Raw genomic sequence first — 24,693 nt, 5'->3', positions numbered from 1 at the left:
TCACTATGGCATCGGAAATGGGCTATATCATAAAAAAATCACGAAAACAAAAAAAGTGCTTTTTGGTCTTAATTTAAGGTTAATAAAAGTTAGTAGTGTCGTTAAGGTTAGGTTTAAAATCGGATTTTAAGAAGAAAAAAACTGAGTTTAAATGTATTTGGCTAAGGTGTATGTAAACTTCCGACGACAGTTGAAGTCGGTTAGTTTACATGCACCTTAGCCAAATACATTTTTCATAACGATGATCATTATGGCGAAACAGTTCTATTTTTGTTTCATCAGACCAGAGGACATTTCTCCAAAAAGTACAAAAACAAACATAGAGAAATGGTAGAAATAGGCGGGTTTATGACTTTGTGGCAGCTAGTTACAACCAGGACCGTGTGAATAGCCTACTTTGGCACATGATAATTATTAAAGTATGGCAAATAAGCCCATCAGTCTGTTCTTGCATTCTATCCATGCTGGCTTTTGCGGGCTACCTGAGACATGAAACAGGTGGGAGGGCATACAGTGGTATCAAGGAAGAAGCCACTGCTCCAAAACTGCCATAAGAAAGCCACACCACGGTTTGCAACTGCACATGGGGATGTAGATTGTACCTTTTTGAGAAATGTCCTCTGGGCTGATGAAACAAATAAAACTGTTTGGCCATAATGACCATCGTTGTGTTTGGAGGAAAAAGGGTGAGGCTTGCAAGCTGAAGAACACCGTCCCAACCGTGAAGCACGGGGATGGCAGCATCAGGGTGCTTTGCTGCAGGAGGGTCTGGTGCACTTCACAAAATAGATGGCTGTATGAGGTAGGAAAAGTATGTGGATATATTGAAGCATCATCTCAAGACATAAGTTAGGAAGTTAAAGCTTGGTCGCAAATGGGTCTTCCAAATGGACAATGACCCAACCCCAAGCATACTTCCAAAGTTGTGGCAAAATGGCTTAAGGACAACAAAGTCAACATATTGGAGTGGCCATCACAAAGCACTGACCTCAATCCCATAGAACATTTGTGGGCAGAATTGAAAAGGTGTGTGCGAGCAAGGATGCATACAAACCTGACTCCTTTACACCAGCTCTGTCAGGAGGAATGGACAAAAATTCACCCAACTTATTGTGGGGAGCTTGTGGAAGGCTACCCAAAACGTTCGACTCAAGTTTAAATTGTTTAAGGCAATGCTACCAAATACTAATTGAGTGTATGTAAACTTCTGACCCACTGGGAATGTGATGAAAGAAAAAAAAAGCTTAAATAAATCATTCTCTCTACTATACTTCTGACATTTCACATTATTTAAATAAAGTGGTGATCCTGACTGACCAAAGACAGGAAATTTTTACAAGGATTAAATGTCAGGAATTGTGGAAAAACTGAGTTTAAATGTATTTGGCTAAGGTGTATGTAAACTTCCGACGACAGTTGAAGTCAGTTAGTTTACATGCACCTTAGCCAAATATATTTTTCATAACGATGATCATTATGGCGAAACAGTTCTATTTTTGTTTCATCAGACCAGAGGACATTTCTCCAAAAAGTACAAAAACAAACATAGTCTGGCTTTTTTTATGGCGGTTTGGAGTGTGGCTTCTTCCTTGCTGAGCGGCCTTTCAGGTTATGTCGACATCGGACTTGTTTAACTGTGGATATAGATAGTTTTGTACCCATTTCCTCCAGGATCTTCACAAGGTCCTTTGCTGTTGTTCTGGGATTGATTTCCACTTTTCGCACCAATGTACATTCATCTCTAGGAGACGGAAAGCGTCTCCTTCCTGAGCGGTATGACGGCTGCGTGATCCTACGGTGTTCATACTTGCTTACTATTGTTTGTACAGATCAACGTGGTACCTTCAGGCATTTCGAAATTGCTCCCAAGGATGAACCAGACTTGTGGAGGTCTACAATTCTGAGGTCTTGGCTGATTTGTTCTGATTTTCCCATGATGTCAAACAAAGAGGCACCGAGTTTGAAGGTAGGCCATGAACTCCATCCACAGGTTCACCTCCAATTGACTCAAATGATGTCAATTCGCCTATCAGAAGCTTCTAAAGCCATGACATAATTTTCTGAAATTTCCAAGCTGTTTTAAAGGCACATTCAACTTCGTGTATGTAAACTTCTGACTCATTGGAATTGTGATACAGTGAATTTTAAGTGAATAATCTGTCTGTAAACAATTGTTGGAAAAATTTGTTGTGTCATGCAAAGTAGATGTCCTAACCGACTTGCCAAAACTAGTTTGTTAACAAGAAATTTGTAGAGTGGTTGAAAAACACAAGTGTATGTAAACTTCCGACTTACACTGTGTGTGTACATACATTCATATATATATTTATTCATTTCTTTTGTCAGAATGCAGGAAGACTTCTTCCCCCACCAAATCCCTCAAATAACTCAATAAGTAGGCTACGCAGTCAGAATATTATTCACATTTATTATTAGCTATTAATACATGCATACTTTGCCTACAGTTTGTTTCGTGTAATACAGAAATTCTCTATCTACATACCCAAATTCTTTTACAAGCAGTTTCTTACCAAAATTCTATACAATTTCATTTAAACACAGAATGTTAGTTATATACAGCTTGAGAGACACTAAGTTAAATTGACTTTGGCTACTAATGACACCCTATTCTCCATATATGCTTGTGCAATACTTTTAGTACAAAGTAGTATTTCATCAAAAGTAGTGCACTCCATGGAGAATATGGTATAATTTGAGGATGAGCCTTAGAAGTTGTATATTTACCATGTTGGCACTAATAGTTCCAAGACATTCTAGTTTAGAATGCAAATTATAACTTTGTTGTCATGAAACTACAATGTTCGCTGCTATTTGTTTTGTTATCACATTCCAGCTGTTCTTATGTACTGTATATTGAGGATAGAAGTTGTCGATAGTTAAAGATCTAGGAACAGCATAGCCTCCCCAACCCTTACCATTAGGGGTAAACCACACAACTGACATTAGATCAGTGTTTAGGATTCAACTTACTCATACTGTATTTATGTTCAGTTGGGATATATTTTAAAGGTGCAATGTCCCTTTTAATTAGCTTCTTATCCTGTGTCACGTTGAAACAACACAAAATAAAGTATTTTCAATGCGTGTCTTTTCTCAATGTCTTTCTTTCTTCATTTTAAAACCTGTACTTATTAAAATCCTTATGATCAGGGATCATCCCTTTGGTTACAAACTCATTTTGCCCTCGGGGCCACATTAAATCATTTCGGGCGGCACATTTGTCTCGTGGGCCAGGAGTTTGATACCCCTGCACTAAAACCACTGAGCAAATACAGAATTAACAGACAAATAAAGTCTGCAAAGGTTTGAATGGTTGTTTAAACGTTGTTGAGCCGACGTGAGTAACGTTATATGAGTTAGCTAGGCAGCTGTACAATGCTACTTCATACAGCAAACACAAAGCGGAGACTTGAGTATAGATATAATGAACCTTGTCTAATATTGAGACTGATTATTACACACAATTCATTACCCACAATTCCACATGCCCTGAAAAAAATGCGCTCTTGAAAATACATCAACTCACTGCATCATACTGAACTAGTATGTCCGTTCACTCCAATACAGAGTAATTGTTGCTGATACAAACCTATATAGTGTTATTATTATCTTAAAACATTCATTTTAAAACTTGTGTTAAAGTGTAAAGCCATATTTAAAAGCACTGCACACTGGTATTTTCTTTTATGAGCTGGGTTTTATTTTACGAGTTTGTTGTTGTTTACAAGTGGAGAAGAGGTGGGTGCTGTTGAGTTGTTAAGAGGGATCCTATGCAGTTTCACACACTATGGTATTCCAGGGTGCATCACACCCACCCCCCTCATGTGTTGCAGTGACAATTCAGCAGAACATTGTCTGTCTGTCTTCTAGAATTAGCGTTATCAAGGGCAACTATTTGAACTTGCTGATGCTTAGTGTTAGTTGCTGTGGGTACATATTTGCATATTTCTGTGCCATATAAAATAAATAACTGAATGAATAACTAAATAAAACATGAATATGTCACCCACCTTTTATCTCACTTGTGCTCCTCTATGTATTTACAATGAATCCCTTCCCTCCATTTCAAACCATTTCATTTAGTTGACTTAAGCAAAGGGAAGTTGAGTTCTAGCTTTTTGTAGTGTTGTACTGTACAGTTATGGCCAAAAGTTTGGAGAATGACAAATATACATTTTCACAAAGTCTGCTACTTCAGTGTCTTTAGATATTTTTGTCAGATGTTACTATTGAATACTGAAGTATAATTACAAGCATTTCAGAAGTGTCAAAGGCTTTTATTGACAATTAAATGAAGTTGATGCAAAGAGTCATTATTTGCAGTGTTGACCCTCCTTTTTCAAGACCTCTGCAATTCATCCTGGCATGCTGTCAATTAACTTCCGGGCCACATCCTGAATGATGGCAGCCCATTCTTGCATAATCAATGCTTGGAGTTTGTCAGAATTTGTGGGTTCTTGTTTGTCCACCCGCCTCTTGAGGATTGACCACAAGTTCAAGGGGATTAAGGTCTGGGGATTTTCCTGGCCATGGACCCAAAATATCGATGTTTTGTTCCCTGAGCCACTTCGTTTTCGCTTTTCCCTTATGGCAAGGTGCTCCATCATGCTGGAAAAGGCATTGTTCGTCACCAATCTGTTCCTGGATGGTTGGAAGAATTTGCTCTCGGAGGATGTATTGATACCATTCTTTATTCATGGCTGTGTTCTTAGGCAAAATTGTGAGTGAGCCCACTCCCTTGGCTGAGAAGCAACCTCACACATGAATGGTCTCAAGATGCTTTACTGTTGGCATGACACAGGACTGATGGTAGCGCTGATCTTGCCTTCTCCGGCCGGACAAGCTTTTTTTCCGGATGCCCCAAACAATCGGAAAGGCGATTCAGAGAAAATGACTTTACCCCAGGCCTCAGCAGTCCAATCCCTGTACCTTTTGCAGAATATCAGTCTGTCCCTGATGTTTTTCTAGGAGAGAAGTGGCTTCTTTGCTGCCCTTCTTGACACCAGGCCATCCTCCAAAAGTCCTTGCCTCACTGTGCGTGCAGATGGACTCACACCTGCCTGCTGCCATTCCTGAGCAAGCTCTGTACCGGTGGTGCCCCGACCCCACAGCTGAATCAACTTTAGAAGACGGTCCTGGCGCTTGATGGACGTTCTTGGGCGCTCTGAAGCCTTCTTCACAACAATTGACCCGTTCTCCTTGAAGTTCCGATAAATGGTTTATTTAGGTGCAATCTTACTGGCAGCAACATCCTTGCCTGTGAAGCCATTTTTGTGAAAAGCAATGATGACGGCACGCGTTTCCTTGCAGGTAACCATGGTTGACAGAGGAAGAACAATGAGTCCAAACACCACTCTCCTTTTGAAGCTTCCAGTCAGTTATTCGAACTCAATCAGCATGACAGAGTGATCTCCAGCCTTGTCCTCATCAACACTCACACCTGTATTAACGAGAGAGTCACTGACATGATGTCAGCTGGTCCTTTTGTGGCAGGGCTGAAATGCAGTGGAAATGTTTTTTTGGAGTTTCAGTTCATTTGCATGGCAAAGAGGGACTTTGCAATTAATTGCAAATCATCTGACCACGCTTCATAACATTCTGGAGTATATGCAAATTGCCATCATACAAACTGAGGTAGCAGACTTGTGAAAATGAATGTGTCATTCCCAAACTTTTGGCCACGACTGCACACGGGTATGTACTGTAGTCCTCTACTATAGCATTGCTTCATTGATTGTGTTATAGTGCTTGAGTAGAAGTCATGTAGTGTGTTTAGCAATACTACTCAAGCACACAACAATGTGCTAGAGTGGGGGAGTTAGGTAGGTTGGTGGTTGGTCTATCCCTTTAAAGTCCATATGTGTGTGGTGGGCAACAGAAATTGAATTCAATAATTTTGAATAAAGTTTTGAATACCCTTTCCTCACATGCACCTCCACTTGACCTCTAACACTTGTCCCCTTTAACCTATTGACCCCTGACCCATTTCAGTCGGACCACTCCCCGTTGTCCTCCCCGCCGGAGTCGGAATCTGATTCACTGTACTCAACGGCGATGCGACGTGATAGGATGGTGGCCACGTCGTTTCCAACTGGCTCTCTCTTTGCTTCCTGCTCTCTCTGTTCCTGGACCTTCCTCAACTGGATACCTGGAAAGATGGAAGGAGGGAAGGTTTGAAGGAGGGATGGAGGGAGTGAGGGGTTAGATAGATACATACATATGAAGCTCTCTGTGTGTGTGTGTGTGTGTGTGTGTGTGTGTGTGTGTGTGTGTGTGTGTGTGTGTGTGTGTGTGTGTGTGTGTGTGGAACAGCATTGCTCCAGTCCCTGTCCCTCACTGGGCTTGAACCAGAGATCCTCTGAACACGTCGACAGCGTGTCACCCACAGAAGCAGCATTACCTGTTGCAAAATTCCTGTAACTTTCTGAAAGTTGCCAGGTTTTTTTTTTCCCCCTCACAATTCTGTGAATCTTTCAACCAGAATTTCTGGAAAACCTGGGAATTTTGCAACCCTACAGTCCACCAAAGCAATGCTTCTAAGGGGAATGATCTCATTCTAGGTCTCATCACAAAAGGGAAGATACAAACACACAGCTAACTAGTGTTGTCACGATACCAGAATTTTGACTTCGATACTGATACCAGGTTAAGTATCACGATACTCAATACCATCATGATACTCGATACAGATAAACAGAAACTCAGCTACTGCTCTGTTCAATCGTTGGTCATCTTTTGAGTTCAATATCATTACATTATACATTTTTTTATGTCAATATTTCAGACAGGCATGTACACATTAATGCACCAATTATACAATTCTGCAATCTTACTTCATAACAGTAATTTATTTATTTGAATGGTAAATCTCTATTGATAAAGTGAGTAAATCAAGGGGCTGCAGATGACAAAATCTGTTTCCCATTCATTTGGGACTTATTTTATCGATCAAGAACGTTTTCAGAGGAAGCATTTTCCTATTTCATAAGTGTGCGGTGTCTCTTTAAGACCCAGTGTTGAGGTTAATTAGGAGGCACATGCACTCAAGTCAGTTGGAGGGAGAGAAATGATGCGAGGGAGGCGATGTGAATGAATCAAGTTTTTGGTGACAATCGGCTTTGAAATCAGTATAATTTACATTATGGTTAGCATATTATGACAAACAGAGCTAGCAAGGAAAGTTAGCCTACAACGCTTGAAGCTACCGGTATCTTCTTGATTGTAAAGTGTTCTTTCCTTTATAGACATTGTTTTGTTATCTAAGTAAGTATACAACGTGACACATTTGACATAAGTACCAAAAGTACCAGAAAATCTAATACTGAACCGGTTTTCATGTTCTAGTATCAACAAAGTACCGAACTTTCAGTATATCGTGAAACACTACCGAAAACTAGCTAGCCATTTCAAATACGCTAAATGTACTCATTCACAGGTGGATACACATGTATCCATGCACACACGCACACACATACCCTCTATCGGTCTCACCTCTGCGTATGGCTGCCAGCAGTTCACTGCGAGCATTGCTGATTGGAAGCACACCTAAGCGCACACACACACACATACACACACAAAAACAAACTTAAACAAAAAACAAAACAAAAAACACATTCATAAAAACACACCCCCACACACACCCCCCCACACCCCCCAAAACTCTCTCACCTCTACGTATGGCAGCCAACAGGTCGCTGCGAGCGTCGCTTATCGGAATCATCGGCATCTGACCCTTCCTGGTGGCAGGAGCTTCTCCACCAATGGCGTGAGCCAGAGGCAGGATATGGGAGGGGGTAGACCAGGTGGGGGAGGAGGGGGGGCAGCGGGAGGGGCACCGGAGGGGGTGTGAGAGGGGAGGGGATATAGTTGACAGGGGGGCGGGGGCGTAGGGGAGGGACTGTAAGGGCGGGACATGACCGCCACCGCCCCGGGGGGGAGAATGGGGGAGGAGGAGGTGGAGTCGAAGGCAGTCTGGGTGGACGGGATGAGGGGTGGGGGAGGGGGAGGGGCAGGGGGGGTGAAGTACTCGGGGATGGCTGATGGCTGGGCGCTATGGTAGGAGGAAGAGAAAGACAGAAGAGAGAGAGAAAAATAACAATCAATCAGACACGAATTGGCAACAGTGGGCAAATCTGTTGGCTCGAACAAACCTCTTAAAACTAAAATCAAGTTAAATGTCATGTCAAATATATTATTCTAGAATTACAAAGGCTTCGAGAATTAGAATTCCTAGAATCGACATTCACAGTCAATTTAGTGTTTGGTGATTCTATTTCTATGTGGTGTTCTTACCCATATGCCCTGTAGTCCTTGACCGACTGCTGCCGTGGCCCATTGAGTGCTCCCCCCCTCAGAGGAGGCGGGGGGTGCGTGGGGGAGCTGAGTGCGCCCCAGAGAGGCGATATGTCTTCCCCCAGCGACTATACCAGAGGGGAGATTAGGTCGGGGGTACCCACCCCTGTCTAAGGACTGGGTCTGTGGTGTCTGGGTGAGGTGGGGGACACCGTCGATGGGGTGGGGGGCGGAGGGGGGCTGGGAGGGGTGGTTAGGGCTGGACGGGTAGGAGAGCTCGCCCATGTCTGATGCCACAGACCTAGGAGAGGAGAGGGAGGGGTCATTTATTTTACCCAGCAGAGGGCAGAAGAGAGCTAGGCTGTGCTTAAGCACACTGAAGACTGGCCAGTCACTGAACAATTCATGACACATGTACATTGCATTTGGAAATATTCAGACCCATGACATTTTCCACATCTTGTTACGTTACAGCCTTATTCAAAAATGTATTAAATTGTCCCACCCCCCCATAAAATCTACCATAATACCCCATAATGAAAAAGTAAAAACAGGTTCGGACATTTTTTCTAATTTATTAAAAATAATTAAGTGAAATATCACATTTACATAAGTACTCAGACCCTTTACTAAGTAATTTGTTGTAGCACCTTTGGCAGCGATTACAGACTTCAGTCTTCTTGGGGATGACGATACAAGCATGGCACAACTGTACAATTGAGCTTCTCCCATTCTTCTCTGCAGATCCTCTCCAGCTCAATCAGGTTGGATGGGGAGCGTCGCTGCACAGCTATTTTCAGATCTCTCCAGAGATGTTCATCCGGGTTCAATTCTGGGCCCTGGCTGGGCCTCTAAAGGACATTCAGAGATTTGTCCCGAAGCCACTCCTGCAGTGTATTGGCTGTGTGCTTAGGGTCGTTGTCCTGTTCGAAGGTGAGCCTTCGCCCCAGTCAGAGGTCCTGAGTGCTGTGGAGCAGGTTTTCATCAAGAATGTCTCTGTACTTTTCTCTGTTCATCTTTGCCTCAATCCTGACAAGCCTCCCAGTCCCTGCTGCTGAAAAACATCCCCACATCATGATGCTGCCTCCACCTTCCTTCACTGTAGGAATGGTGCCAGGTTTCCTCCAGACGTGATGCTTGGCATTCAGGCCAAAGAGTTCAATGTTGGTTTCATCAGACGAGAAAATATAGTTTCTCATGGTCTGATAATCGTTTAGGTGCCTTTTGGCAAACTCTAAGCAGGCCGTCATGTGCCTTCTACTGAGGAGTGGCTTCAGTCTGGCCACTCTACCATAAAGGCCTGATTTGATGAGGTGCTGAAGAGATAGTTGTCCTTCTGGAAGGTTCTCCCATCTCTACAGAGGAATTCTGGAGCTCTGCCACCTCCCTGACCAAGGCCCTTCTCACCCAATTGCTCAGTTTGGCCGGGTAGCTAGCTCTAGCAAGAGGCTTAGTGATTTCCACTTATGGAGGCTACTGTGTTCTTGAGGAACTTGAATGCTGCAGACATTTTTGATATCCTTCCCCAGATCTGTTCCTCGACACAATCCTGTCTCGGAGTTCTTTGGACAATTCCTTCGACCTCATGGCTTGGTTTTTGCTCTGACATGCACTGTCAACTGTGGGACCTTATATAGGCAGGTTTGTGCCTTTCCAAATAATGTCCAATCAAATTAATTTACCACTGGTGGACTCCAAGTTGTAGAAACGTCTCAAGGATGATCAATGGAAACAGGATGCACCTGAACACAACGTCAGGTCTGAATACTTATCTTAAGGCCAGTTTTATTGCTTCTTTAAAATCAGAACAACAGTTTTCAGCTGTGCTAACATAAATCCAAAAAGGGTTTCCTAATGATCAATGAGCCTTTTTAAAATGATAAACTTGGATTAGCTAACACAACGTGCCACTGGAACACAGGAGTGATGGTTGCTGATAATGGGACTCTGTACACCTATGTAGCTAGTCCATAAAAAACTGCCGGTTCCAGCTACAATAGTCATTTACAACATTAACAATGTCTACACTGCATTTCTGATCAATTTGATGTTAATTATAAGTACAATTACCCTTTCTTTCAAAAACAAGGACATTTCTAAGAGGCCCCAAACTGTCTGTATGTCCCTTATTTAGACTAGTTGAGTATCTGGAGCATCAGCATAGATCTGGTACAACACTGTGTACTACTCCCTTCACAGAACAGCCCAAACTGTCTCTAACCAGAATAGAAAGAGAGTGGGAAGCCCCGGTGCACAACTGAGCAAGACGCCAAGTACATTAGTGTGTCTACTTTGAGAAACAGTCCTCAACTGGCGGCTTCATTAAATAGGACCTGCAAAACACCAGTCTCAACGTCAACAGTGAAGAGGCGACTCCAGGATGCTGGCCTTCTAGACAGAGTTTCAAAGAAAATGCCATGTTGACTGTCCAATAAACATAAAATATTAAGATGGGCAAAAGAACACAGACACTGGACAGAGGAACTCTGCCTAAAATGCCAGCATCACGGAGTCGCCTCTTCACTGTTGGCAAGCAACAAAATCCCCAAGAATCACAGTGAAAGAATTGCAGGCCTTGGTGGCGTCTTGGGATCACCAGGTTTCAAAAAGCACCATCAGACGCCACCTCCACAACCACAGGCTCTTTGGAAGGTTGCCAGAAGAAAGCCCTTTCTGACCTCCAGACACAGAAGCAAGCACTTGGAGTTTGCCAAATGTAATTTAAATTATGACTGGAAGAAGGCGCTCTGGTCAGATGAGACCAAAATCGAACGTTTTGGTCAGATACAGCATCGGCGGCATGTTTGGGGTCGAAACAGAGATGCATACAAGGAGAGGCACCGCATACACACGGTGAAATATTGAAATATGGTGGTGGGTCAATGATGTTTTGGGGCTGTTTTATTTCCAGAGGTCCAGGGGCACTGGTTAAGATTGATGGCATAACGAATTATCAGGCAACAACTATCAGGCAATTTTGGCTGACAATCTGGTTGTCTCTCCCAGAAGGCTGGGACTTGACAGTAGGTGGACTTTCCAACAAGACAATGACCCAAAACATAACTCAAAATCCAAACACTGGTTCAGTGACAACAAAATTAATATTCTGCCATGGCCATCTCAGTCACCGGAACTCAATCCAATAGAAAACCTGTAGGCTGAGTTGAAGAGGGCAGTTGATAAGCGCAAACCGGAGAATATGAAAAATCTTGAAAGGATCTGCATAGAGGAATGGTCCAAAATCCCTCCAAATGTATTCCTTAACCTTGTCAAACATGACAGGAAAACCTTGCCGTTATCCTTGCCAGAGGTGGTTGCACTAAGTACTAAATGATGAGTGCCAATAATTATGAAAACCTTGATTTTGGTGAAATGCATTTTGTACATTATTTCTCACATGTTGTAATTTTGAGTTTCTCTATAATTATATTGTTTATATTATGTAAAGTATTGTTTGTGCATTGCCAGTCAGGGGTGCCAGTAATTTTGAAGCCCACAGTATATACAGTACCAGTCAAAAGTTTGGACGATTAGGGGTGGTATACAGAAGATAGCCCTATTTGCTAAAAGACCAAGTCCATATTATGGCAAGAACAGCTCAAAAAAAGCAAAATAGAAACTTGGAAAAATTCAAGCTTTTTTGAAAGTTTTTCAAGTGCAGTCGCAAAAACCATCAAGCACTATGATGAAACTTGCTCTCATGAGGACCGCCACAGGAAAGGAAGACCCAGAGTTACCTCTGCTGCAGAGGAGAAGTTCATTAGAGTTACTAGCCTCAGAAATTGCAGCCCAAACAAATGCTTCAGAGTTCAAGTAACGGACACATCTCAACATCACCTGTTCAGAAAAGACTGCATGAATCAGGCCTTCATGGTAGAATTGCTGCAAAGAAACCACGACTAAAAGAAACCAATAAGATACTTTCTTGGGCCAAGAAGCACAAGCAATGGACATTAGACCAATGGCAATCTGTCCTTCTGTCTGATGAGACCAAATTTGAGACTTTTGGTTCCAATTGCCATGTCCTTGTGAGTGACTGGATGATCTTTGCATGTGTGGTTACCACTGTGAAGCATGGAGGAGGTGTGATGGCGTGGGTGTGCTTTGATGGTGACATTGTCAGTAATTTATTTAGAATTCAAGGCACACTTAACCAGCATGGTTACCACAGTATTCTGCAGAAATACGCCATCCCATCTGGTTTGCGCTTAGCGGGACTATCATTTGTTTTTCAACAGGACAATGATCCAAAACAACTCCAGGCTGTGTAAGGGCAATTTGGCTAAGAAGTAGAGTGATGGAGTGCTGCATAAGATGACCTGGCCTCCACAATCACCAACCATCAAACCAATTGAGAGGGTTTGGGATGAGTTGGACCGCAGAGTGAAGGAAAAGCAGCCAACAAGTTCTCAGCATAATTAGGAACTCCTTAAAGACTGTTGGACAAGCATTCCTTATGAGGCTGGTTGAGTGAATGCCAAGAGTATGCAAAGCTGTCAAGGCAAAGGGTGGCTATTTGAAGAATCTTACTTTTTTGGTTACAACATGTGTGTTATATAATAGTTGATGTTTTCACCACTATTCTACAATGTAGAATATAGTAAAAATAAAGAAAACCCTTGAATGAGTAGGTGTGTCCAAACTTTGGAATGGTACATACACCTCAGCCAAATACATTTAACCTCTTGAAACTCAGGGGCACTATTATTATGTTTGGAAAAATACCATTCCCAAAGTAAACAGCCTATTTCTCAGGACCAGATGTTAGAATATGCATATAATTGACAGATTAGGATAGAAAACACTTTAAAGTTTCCAAAACTGTCAAAACATTGTGAGTATAACAGAACTGATATTGCAGGCGAAACCCTGAGGAAAATCAAACCAGGAAGTGGCTTCTATTTTGAAAACTCCATGTTCCATAGCCTGCCTTTTAAAGGGACATCAACCAGATTCAACCAGATTCTGTTTCCTATCGCTTTCTCAAGGTGTCAGTCTTTAGACATAGTTTCACGCTTTTACTTTGAAAAATGAGCGAGAAAGACAACATCGCGTCATTGTATGGCTGGGTACCAGCAGCGTTTTGTTTGGAGCAACAGAGTTTGGGCATTGCCTTTCCCTCTCCCACTGAGAAAGACAGTTGCGGTTGATATATTATCGATTATATATTTGAAAAACCTGAGGATTGATTATGAAAAACATTTGACATGTTTCCGTGGACATTACGGATACTATTTGGAATTTGTCTGCATTGTCGTGACCGCTCTTTCCTGTGGATTTCTGAACATAACGTGCCAAATAAACTGAGGTGTTTTGGATATAAAAATAATCTTTATGGAACAAAAGGAACATTTATTGTTTTACTTGGAGTCTTGTGAGTGAAAACATCTGAAGATCAAAGGTAAACGATTAATTTTATTGCTTTTCTGAGTTTTGTGACCAAGCTACTTGATGCTAGGTGTACATAATGTTTTGTCGCGTGATCAATAAACTTAAACACTTGGATTGCTTTCGCTGTAAAGCATATTTTCAAAATCTGACACGACAGGTGGATTAACAAAAGGCTACGCTGTGTTTTGCTTTACTGCACTTGTGATTTCATGAATATAAATATTTTTAGTAATAATATTTGAATGTGGCGCTATGCAATTCAGCGGTTGTTGATGACAATTATCCCGCTAAAGGGATGGGTAGCGTCAAGAAGTTAAACTCAGTATATCACAATTCCTGACATTTAATCCTAGTAAAAATTCCTTTTAGGTCATTTAGAATCACCACCTAATTTTAAGAATGTGAAATGTCAGAATAATAAGTAGAGAATTATTTATTTAAGCTTTTATTTCTTTCATCATATTCCCAGTGGGTCAGAAGTTTGGTAGCATTGCCTTTAAAATGTTTAGTTTGGGTCAAACGTTTTGGGTAGCCTTTCACAAGCTTCCCACAATAAGTTGGGTGAGTTTTGGCCCATTCCTCCTGACAGAGCTGGTGTAACCGAGTCAGGTTTGTCAGCCTCCCTGCTTGCACACACACTTTTTCAGTTCTGCCCACTAATGTTCTAAGGGATTGAGGTCAGGGCTTTGTGATGGCCACTCCAATACCTTGTCTTTGTTGTCCTGAAGCCATTTTGCCATGACTTTGGAAGTATGCTTGGGGTCATTGTCCATTTGCGACCAAGCTTTAACTTCCTGACTGATGTCTTGAGATGTTGCTTCAATATATCCACTTAATTTTCTATCCTCATGATGCAATATATTTTGTGAAGTGCACCTGTCCCTCCTGCAGCAAAGCACCCCCACAACATGATGCTTCCATGTGCTTCAGGGTTGGGATGGTGTTCTTCAGCTTGCAAGCCTCCCTCTTTTTCCTCCAAACAGAATGATGGTCATTATGGCCAAACAGTTCTATTTTTGTTTCATCAGACCAGAGGACATTTCTCAAAAAGGTATGATCTTTGTCCCTATGTGCAGTTGCAAACCGCGTCCAAAACAGGACGCGTCTCCTTCCTGTACTATTGTTTGTACAAATGAACGTGGCAGTTGTGGAAGTCTACAATTTTCTTTCTGAGGTCTTGGCTGATTTCTTTTGATTTTCCCATAATGTCAAACAAAAATTATTCAGCCCCTTTACTTTCAGTGCAGCAAACTCTCTCCAGAAGTTCAGTGAGGATCTCTGAATGATCCAATGTTGACCTAAATAATATATAATAATAATATATGCCATTTAGCAGACGCTTTTATCCAAAGCGACTTACAGTCATGTGTGCATACATTCTACGTATGGGTGGTCCCGGGAATCGAACCCACTACCCTGGCGTTACAAGCGCCATGCTCTACCAACTGAGCTACAGAAGGACCAATGACTAATGACTAATGATGATAAATAAAATCCACCTGCGTGTAATCAAGTCTCCGTATAAATGCACCTGCACTGTGATAGTTTCAGAGGTCCATTAAAAGCGCAGAGAGCATCATGAAGAACAGGGAACACACCAGGCAGGTCCGAGATACTGTTGTGAAGAAGTTTAAAGCCGGATTTGGATACAAAAATATTTCCCAAGCTTTAAACATCCCAAGGAGCACTGTGCAAGCGATAATATTGAAATGGAAGGAGTATCAGACCACTGCAAATCTACCAAGACCTGGCCGTCCCTCTAAACTTTCAGCTCATACAAGGAGAAGACTGATCAGAGATGCAGCCAAGAGGCCCATGATTACTCTGGATGAACTGCAGAGATCTACAGCTGAGGTGGGAGACTCTGTCCATAGGACAACAATCAGTCGTATATTGCACAAATCTGGCCTTTATGGAAGAGTGGCAAGAAGAAAGCCATTTCTTAAAGATATCCATAAAAAGTGTTGTTTAAAGTTTGCCACAAGCCACCTGGGATACACACCAAACATGTGGAAGAAGGTGCTCTGGTCAGATGTAACCAAAATTGAACTTTTTGGCAACAGTTCTAAACGTTATGTTTGGCGTAAAAGCAACACAGCTCATCACCCTGAACACACCATCCCCACTGTCAAACATGGTGGTGGCAGCATCATGGTTTGGGCCTGCTTTTCTTCAGCAGGGACAGGGAAGATGGTTAAAATTGATGGTAAGATGGATGGAGCCAAATACAGGACCATTCTGGAAGAAAACCTGATGGAGTCTGCAAAAGACCTGAGACTGGGACGGAGATTTGTCTTCCAACAAGACAATGATCCAAAACATAAAGCAAAATCTACAATGGAATGGTTCAAAAATAAAACATATCCAGGTTTTAGAATGGCCAAGTCAAAGTCCGGACCTGAATCAAATCGAGAATCTGTGGAAAGAACTGAAAACTGCTGTTCACAAATGCTCTCCATCCAACCTCACTCTAGCTCGAGCTGTTTTGCAAGGAGGAATGGGAAAACATTTCAGTCTCTCGATGTGCAAAACTGATAGAGACATACCCCAAGCGACTTACAGCTGTATTTGCAGCAAAAGGTGGCGCTACAAAGTATTAACTTAAGGGGGCTGAATAATTTTGCACGCCCAATTTTTCAGTTTTTGATTTGTTAAAAAAGTTTGAAATATCCAATAAATGTCATTCCACTTCATGGTTGTTGATTCTTCACAAAAAAATACAGTTTTATATCTTTATGTTTGAAGCCTGAAATGTGGCAAAAGGTCGCAAAGTTCAAGGGGGCCGAATACTTTCGCAAGGCACTGTATATAAATTACATGTTTTGTTATATATAAATGTGCAAACATTTCCAAAAACCTGGGCTTGATTTGTCATAATGGGGTATTGTCTGTAGATGGACAAGAAAAACACATTATGCTATCCATTTTACAATAAGGCTGTAACGTAACAAAATGTGGAAAAACACAAATTTGATTCTGGGCTCACCTGTTATCGGGTGATAGCGACCCCTCGGAGGACATTCCGTGATAGGGTGAGGGGGTTAGTCTGGTATCGGGGCGGAACTCCTTGTCATAAGCCATCATATTCCACTCCTGTCTGCGATTACGGGCTTTACGAACCTTCTTCACCTCCCTTCCCGGGTCCTCTACCTGTTTGTGCTGCTCCTGATAGAGTGACGGAGGGCAGTGGAGGAAGGAGAGACAAACATTCATTATGGATAGTATTCTCTTCACACAGGGACAATCAGAGAGAGCAAGATCCATTCCACCATTTTCACACACCGTCGACCAGCAGAATTCACCCAGTCCCACTATAAGCCAAACTTTTAAGCAATGTTAAGCAATACAAAACATAATCAACACAACATAAAACATTCCCAAACATAGACGGATGGGTATAAGGGACCAGCTTGGTGGAGGGACAGAGACGGGAGGGGGACACACGCAGACGGAGGGGTCTGGGAGCTGGGAGGAGGCCGGAACGTAGAGGTGGCGTCTTACGGAGCAGGGCGGAGACATGGACAGGGGACACAGGGAACAGGGATGTAGAAGACATGGAACACACAAGGGACAAGAGACAGTGAGACATAGCAGTGGACCCAGAGGATCCAGGGGGAAACAAGGACTGGGGACAAGGGAACATAGTTGTGGATGTGGCGGTCTTACGGAGCTGGGTAGTGGGCTGCGAGGTGGAGCCTGTCTGCTGTGGGGTCTACCCTGGTCAGAGTGGGTCGGACAGCTGGTCTGGATGGGGAGACGTGGAGATAGAGAGCTCTAACACATTAGATATACTATGGTTATACAAAATGGGAGAGACAGAGTAGGGGAAAAGAGAGGGGGAGAGGAGGAGAGTCTACTGGTGAAAGTCTGGAGGTTAACAGGGGCGATAGTGGCACGGGAGAGTTGAAGCAGAGTGAGGGAGAAGATGGGACAGAAGACAGGAGGGGGACAGAAAGGCGGGATACACAGTGCATTTGGAAATTGTTCAGACTACTTGACTTTTTCCACATTTTGTTATGTTATAGTCTTATTCTAAAATGTATTAAATTGATTTTTCCCCTCATCAATCGACATACAATACCTCATAAAGACATCACAAAAATAGGTTCAGACATTTTAGCACATTATTAAAAATACAAAACTGAAATATCACATAAGTATTCAGACCCTTCACTCAGTACTTTGGCAGCGATTACAGCCTAGAGTCTCTTGGGTATGACGCTACAAGCTTGGCACACCTGTATTTGGGGAGCTTATCCCACTCTTCTCTGCAGATCCTCTTAAGCTCTGTCAGGTTGGATGGGGAGTGTCTTTGCACAGTTCTTTTCAGGTCTCCCCAGAGATGTTTGATCGGGTTCAAGTCAGGGCTCTGGCTGGGCCACTTAAAGACATTCAGAGACTTATCCCGAAGCAACTCCTACGTTGTCTTGGCTGTGTGCTTAGGGTTGTTGTCCCTTTGGAAGGTGAACCTTCGCCCCCAGTAAGGGGTCTTGAGGACTCTGGGGCAGATTTTCATCAAGGATCTTGCAATACTCTGCTCCATTCATCTTTCCCTCAATCCTGACTAGACTCCCAGTCCATACCGCTGAAAAACATCTCCACATGCTGCCACCACCATGCTTCACTGTAGGGATGGTGCCAGGTTTCCTCCAGACGTGCCGCTTGGCATTCAGGCCAACAAGTTCAAACTTGGTTTCATCAGACCAAAGAAACTTGTTTCTCATGTTGCCTTTTGGTAAAACTCCAAGCGTGCTGTCATGTGCCTTTTACTGAGGAGTGGCTTCCGTCTGGCCACTCTACCATAACAGCCTGATTGTGGAGTGCTGCAGAGATGGTTGTCCTTCTGGAAGGATCTCCCATCTCCACAGAGGAACTCTGGAGCTGTGTCAGATTAACCATCGGGTTCTTGGGCACCTCCAGTCAGTTCTTAGGAATAGTCTTGGCGGTTCCAAACTTCTTTCATTTAAGAATGATGGAGGCCAATGTGTTCTTGGGGACCTTAAATGCTGGATAATTTTTGGGGTACCCTTCCCCTGTCCCAGAGCTCTACGAACAATTCCTTCGACCTCACGACTTGGTTTTTAGCTCTGACATGCACTGTCAACTGTGGAACCTTATATAGACAGGCGCTTGCCTTGCAAAATCATGTCCAATCAATTTAATTTACCACAGGTGGACTCAAATCACGTTGTAGAAACTTCTCAAGGATGATCAGTGGAAAAAGGATGCACCCGAGCTCAATTTCAAGTCTCATAGCATAGTGGTCATCCAAGACGAAGCTGAGGGTAAAGGTGATGGACTGGCCAAGCATGTCTCCAGACCTAAACCCTATTGAGCATCTGTGGGGCATCCTCAAATGTAAGGTGGAGGAGTGCAAGGTCTCTAACATCCACCAGCTCCGTGATGTCGTCATGGAGGTGTGGAAGAGGACTCCAGTGGCAACCTGTGAAGCTCTGGTGAACTCCACGCCCAAGAGGGTTAAGGCAGTGCTGGAAAATGATTGTGGCCACACAAAATTTTGACACTTTGGGCCCAATTTGGACATTTTCACTTAGGGGTGTACTCACTTCCGTTGCCAGCGGTTTAGACATTAATGGCTGTGTGTTGAGTTATTTTGAGGGGAAAGCAAATTTACACTGTTATACAAGCTGTACACTCACTACTTTACATTTTAGCAAAGTGTCATTTCTTCAGTGTTGTCACATGAAAAGATATACTCAAATATTTACAAAAATGTGAGGGGTGTACTCACTTTTGTGATATACTGTACATATACATTTATTAGAGGTCGACCGATTAATCAGAATGGCCAATTAATTAGTGCCGATTTCTAGTTTTCATAACAATCGGTAATCTGCATTTTTGGACACCTTGTGTCACTTCTCTTGCATTCATTGCACGCAGAGTCAGGGTATATGCAACAGTTTGGGCCACCTGGCTCGTTGCGAACGAATTTGGCAGATTTTTACATAATTATGATGTAACATTAAAGGTTGTGCAATGTAACAGGAATATTTAGACGTATGGATGCCACCCGTGATTACGTATTTCACTGAAAGAATAAACATTTAGTTTTCAAAATTATAGTTTACGGATTTTACCATATTAATGACCTCTTAGGCTCGTATTTCTGCGTGTTATTATATTATAATTAAGTCTATGATTTGATAGAGCAGTCTGACTGAGCGGTGGAAGGCAGCAGCAGGCTCGTAAGCATTCATTCTAACAGCACTTTCCTGCGTTTGCCAGCAGCTCTTCGCAATGACTTCAAGCCTATCAACTCCCGAGATTAGGCTGGCAATACTAAAGTACCTAGTAGAACATCCAATAGTCAAAAGGTATATGAAATACAAATGGTATAGAGAGAAATAGTCCTATAATAACTACCACCTAAAACTTCTTATTTGGGAATATTGAAGACTCCAAAACATTGTTTTTGCATTATTTAAACCAAATTGAACATTAATTTATTTGAGACTAAATTGATTTCATTGATGTATTATATTAAGTTAAAATAAACATGTTCACTGAGTATTGTTGTAATTGTCATTATTACAAATATATATATAAATATATAAATCGTCCGATTAATCGGTATCGGCATTGAAAAAAAAAAAAACATAAATCGGTCGAACTCATATATATATATATATCATGACAGTTTACAATCTAAGGTCACACCAAGTAATTTAGTCTCCTAAACTTGTTCAACAGCAACACCATTCATCACCAGATTCAGCTGAGGACAAGAGCTTAGGGAAATGATTTGTACCAAATACAATGCTCTTAGTTTTAGAGATGTTTGACCAGCTTATTAATGGCCACCTTTTTCAAAACTGATTGATGAGGATTTTTTGTTGTTGTTAATGCATTTTACAATAAGGCTGTAACATAACAAAATGTGGAAAAGGTCAAGCGGTCTGAATACTTTCCAAATGCACTTTAGATGTCCGAGAGAGGGGTTATAACTGAAGTTGTCTTTAGACAGCAAGAGGGGTTGTGTTTCTCAGGGAATGGGAAGTAGAATGGGTGTGAGGGTGTGGTTGAGCTCAACACACAGTCCGGATTATAACGCAGCAAAGCAAATTGAATGTGAGATAAATACAGAATGATAAACAGAAGCATGTGGAGATGCAAAGAACATAGCAGTGAAGCAGTAATGGATGACATTCTCTTTCCCCATCCAAGTATACAGTATCATAAAGTTCAGCACACCCTCACACACACTGGAGTGACTCTAGTGACAGAAGTTGACTTGACATGTTTGAACACAATCACTGTCAGCAAGGAGACAACTACCAGAGGCACAGAGCAAAAGAGAGAGAAAGAGGCAGTGACAGAGAGAATGAAGAGACTGAGCACACACACATATACACACACCCACCTTCTGTCGTCTCTTCTCCTTCCTCTTGTCCTCCGTGGCCTGCAGCATCTTTTCTTTCCACAGCATGAAGAAGTAGGAGGGGTCTGTGTAGAACTTCAACGCATCCTTCTTATCATCCCTGGAGGGATGGAGAGAGAGAGAAGGGAGGAAGAGAGATCGAAATGGGTCAGGTGCATTGCACCTTTTGCATTAGTCATTCACAGTGTTGGGTCAGTGACGTGTCTTTCTCAGCATCAAACTGGGATTCACAGCAATGGTGAGGATGATCTTACCTGTATGCTTTCAGCGAGGTGGTGGTTTAACTGACCTACAGGCTGACTATTGGGGCTGAGTATACTGAGGTACTGACCTATAGAGGCTGAGTATGTTGATAGGTGGAGGTTTGTCACAGCGATGGTACATCACCACAGGGTTGGGGACAGAGGTCTAACTAACCAATAGGAGATAAGTTGCCTTAAGTCAAAATGAGTGGCTGTGTACAAAACAAATGAATCAGCCATTGGATAATCTCTAACCAATCAGAGTATCAAAGCCAATGATGTTAGGCCAGGCCGGCTCTGGCCCATCCCATCGGTTTCTGGGGCCAATTCAAACGGTCGGAATGTGTTTGCATTCTACAAGACGTCAGGGAGAAAAGCAAATCCAGACTCATTGTGGAGAAGAAATGCTGGTGGGTGTGGTGTTTGGCCAGATCGGTGTGGATGGGTAGTCAGGCTAGAAGATGAGTATACTAAAAAGGTACCGACCTATAGGTACTGAGTATGTTGAGCGGTGGAGGTTTGTCACAGCGATGGTACATCTCTACCACAGGGTTGGGGACTGAGGTCCGTGAGACCACCTGTTGGTCTTGGATGGTGCTGCTCTTAAACGCTTTACGCATGTTGATGTCCTGCAGAGAGACTGGAGAAGACAGACAGACACACACAAAACCATCAGCATGTTTATGGTGTATATGAATGAATTACATTTTATTTTCGTGTCAATTGGCATCCCATCCCTTATGGGATTAATTGACACAAACAGAATAATTCACTATGGTAATTCAACGATAATTCTCCTCTCCTGTGTTCTCTGCATTGTGCACCGCATAGAGTGAAAAAAGGAAGGGTTCAAAATCAATACATAATAATAAATTACATCCCTAGAGCAGTAAAATTATATACATACAGTACCAGTCAAAAGTTTGGACACGCCTACTCATTCAAGGGTTTTTCTTTATTTTTACTATTTTCTACATTGTAGAATAATAGTGAAGACATCAAAACTATAAAATAACACATATGGAATCATGTAGTAAGCAAAGGAAAGTGATAAACAGATTATTCAAAGTAGCCACCCTTTGCCTTGATGGCAGCTTTGCACACCTCTTGGCATTCTCTTAACCAGCTTCACCTGGAATGCTACTCCAACAGTCTTGAATGAGTTCCCACATATGCTAAGCACTTGTTGGATGCTTTTCCTTCACACTGCGCTCCAACTCAACCCAAACCATTTCAATTGGGTTGAGGTCGGGTGATTGTTGAGACCAGGTCATCTGATGCAGCACTCCATCACTCTCCTTCTTGGCCAAATAGCCCTTAGACCGCCTGGAGGTGTGTTGGGTCATTGTCCTGTTGAAAAGCAAATGATAGTCCCACTAAGCACAAACCAGATGGGATGGAGTATCTCTGCAGAATGATGTGGCAGCCATGCTGAATAAGTATGTCTTGAATTATGAAAGAAAATCACGGACAGTGTCACCAGCAAAGCACACCCACAGCATCACACCATCACCTCCTTCATGCTTCACGGTGTGAACCACACATGCGGAGATCATCCGTTCTCCTCCTCGGAGTCTCAAAGACACGGCGGTTGGAACAAAAAACTCAAATTTGGACTAATCAGACCACAGGACAAATTTCCACTGGTCTAATGTCCATTGCATGTGTTTCTTGGCCCAATGAAGTCTCTTCTTATTATTGGTGTCCTTTAGTAGTGGTTTCTTTGCAGCAATTCGACCATGAAGGCCTGATTCACACAGTCTCCTCTGAACAGTTGATGATGTTGAGATGTCTGTTACTTGAACTCTGAAGCATTTATTTGGGCTGCAATGACTGAGGCTGGTAAACTCTCAGGGATGCAAACTGGTGAGGGCCCAAAAAGGTGACACTTATTTTCTAATCCTTGCTAGGGAGAAATGCAGGTTTTAACTAACTAAACAAAGAATATGATCTACATGATCAGTCTTGGTGTGTAAAATAAGAAGTGGTTAATGTGAACCTAACTCGCAGCTAAAAGATGTAAAGAAAGCAATTCAATGTTATTTGTTGCCTAGACTTTACTGCAAATGACTCAGGTCTTGAGAAAAAAAACAATACACTGATATTGCAGTTAGCCATGACAGCCTGTGTAATAGAATGCTTGTGACCACACATAAATATTGCACTTGCCCCCCTCCATCTTAACCAGTTAACCAGTGAAAGTCTCATTTTCACTCAATTCTCTCATTCTGAAAATTAACCATATACTGTAGAGGGAATACATTAGTTAACAGATAGGGGTTAGTTCGTTAGCTAATTAATATTTCACACTGATTGCCAGGGTCCATTAAGCAACTAACGCGTTATAACTTGAACGGCAAGGCGTTGTATACCAGTTAATGTCAATACTATAGCGAATTGGTTAGGTTACTAAAGTGTTAACTCATCTGATGTTGTCACGTTACGTAGCTAAAGTTTGCAGTCTAACTTTTTTAGCAAGCAAATTCTGACACCATAAACTCAATTATTTGATCAGATGAGTTGGCTAATGTTTCTCAACATTTCTCTGGCTAGCTAACGGAGAAGTCGATCCAGATAGAAAGACAACTAACAATGCTAATACTTGTTCCACCACACTTTCTCCCTCAGGCCTCACCCCAAACTTTCCAAATGCCTGTTGTTTTTCGGTTACAGCTCATGAAGTACGCTTCATCACCTTCTTACCCCCGTCTCACGTAGGTCACCTATTTTGGAGTCTGTTCTGATATCTTCACTATTATTGTTGTTACGAATCCCTTTTGGCCCGACAGTCTAGGGGGGATGGTAATGAGACCCGTAACATAACTCATGCAAATTCTAAGTGACAGAGTAAAAGTGAGAACGAAATAACTACGACAACTGAAATCTACCGTCAAACTCTAGGTTTATTTGTAAACACACGGTAATGGGGGAGGGGGGGGGCTGAGCTGGACCCAAGGAAAGAAACAATAAGTATTCAATAACACCCCTAAGCTAGACTAGCCTACTTTAACAATAGCTAACTAACTAACCAAAAATACAGTGGGTGGTCCGCCCAGTTCTAACTAGTGTATTCAACAAACTCTACCTACGGGTAGTGTATGCCCATGGGCGACTTGTCTTGGTTTCCCCTTTTCCCAACAGCAATCAAACACAAACACCATAACCAAAACAATACTCACAGGTGATGACAAAGTGCTATGGAGGTGCTCAAACAAAAGAGAGGTTAAGACACAGAGAGCGAGTGAAACACAGATACCTACAGACATGGCATTTACAGAGAGATTGAGCTCTAGAGCAAACAACTGATGGGGTTTTTAAACCAAGGGAAAGGAACTGTGATTGGGT

At 42.4% G+C, this 24,693-nt stretch overlaps 1 protein-coding gene across 4 annotated transcripts in view; it reads right to left on the bottom strand.

The window, feature by feature from the left end:
* Positions 1-5,532: 5,532 nt before the first annotated feature.
* Positions 5,533-24,693, bottom strand: part of zgc:109889 (uncharacterized protein LOC553542 homolog) — a 67,404-nt gene continuing 48,243 nt past the window's right edge. For 2 of the 4 annotated variants that reach the window (XM_046329055.1, XM_046329054.1), the window contains 8 exons: positions 21,835-21,988; positions 21,089-21,206; positions 17,371-17,448; positions 16,691-16,869; positions 8,314-8,614; positions 7,690-8,071; positions 7,513-7,566; positions 5,533-6,169 (listed from right to left, as the gene is read on the bottom strand). In XM_046329055.1, coding sequence (XP_046185011.1) covers positions 6,009-6,169; positions 7,513-7,566; positions 7,690-8,071; positions 8,314-8,614; positions 16,691-16,869; positions 17,371-17,448; positions 21,089-21,206; positions 21,835-21,988 — 1,427 coding nt within the window. In that variant the 3' untranslated portion in view covers positions 5,533-6,008. The remainder of the gene's footprint in view (positions 6,170-7,512; positions 7,567-7,689; positions 8,072-8,313; positions 8,615-16,690; positions 16,870-17,370; positions 17,449-21,088; positions 21,207-21,834; positions 21,989-24,693) is intronic. The other 2 variants (XM_046329056.1, XM_046329057.1) reach the window with 2 other exon arrangements.

The sequence above is a fragment of the Oncorhynchus gorbuscha genome, linkage group LG25 (assembly GCF_021184085.1).
Source record: "Oncorhynchus gorbuscha isolate QuinsamMale2020 ecotype Even-year linkage group LG25, OgorEven_v1.0, whole genome shotgun sequence".
NCBI classification, from domain to species: domain Eukaryota; kingdom Metazoa; phylum Chordata; class Actinopteri; order Salmoniformes; family Salmonidae; genus Oncorhynchus; species Oncorhynchus gorbuscha.
This window is presented reverse-complemented; position numbering and strand designations above follow the sequence as displayed.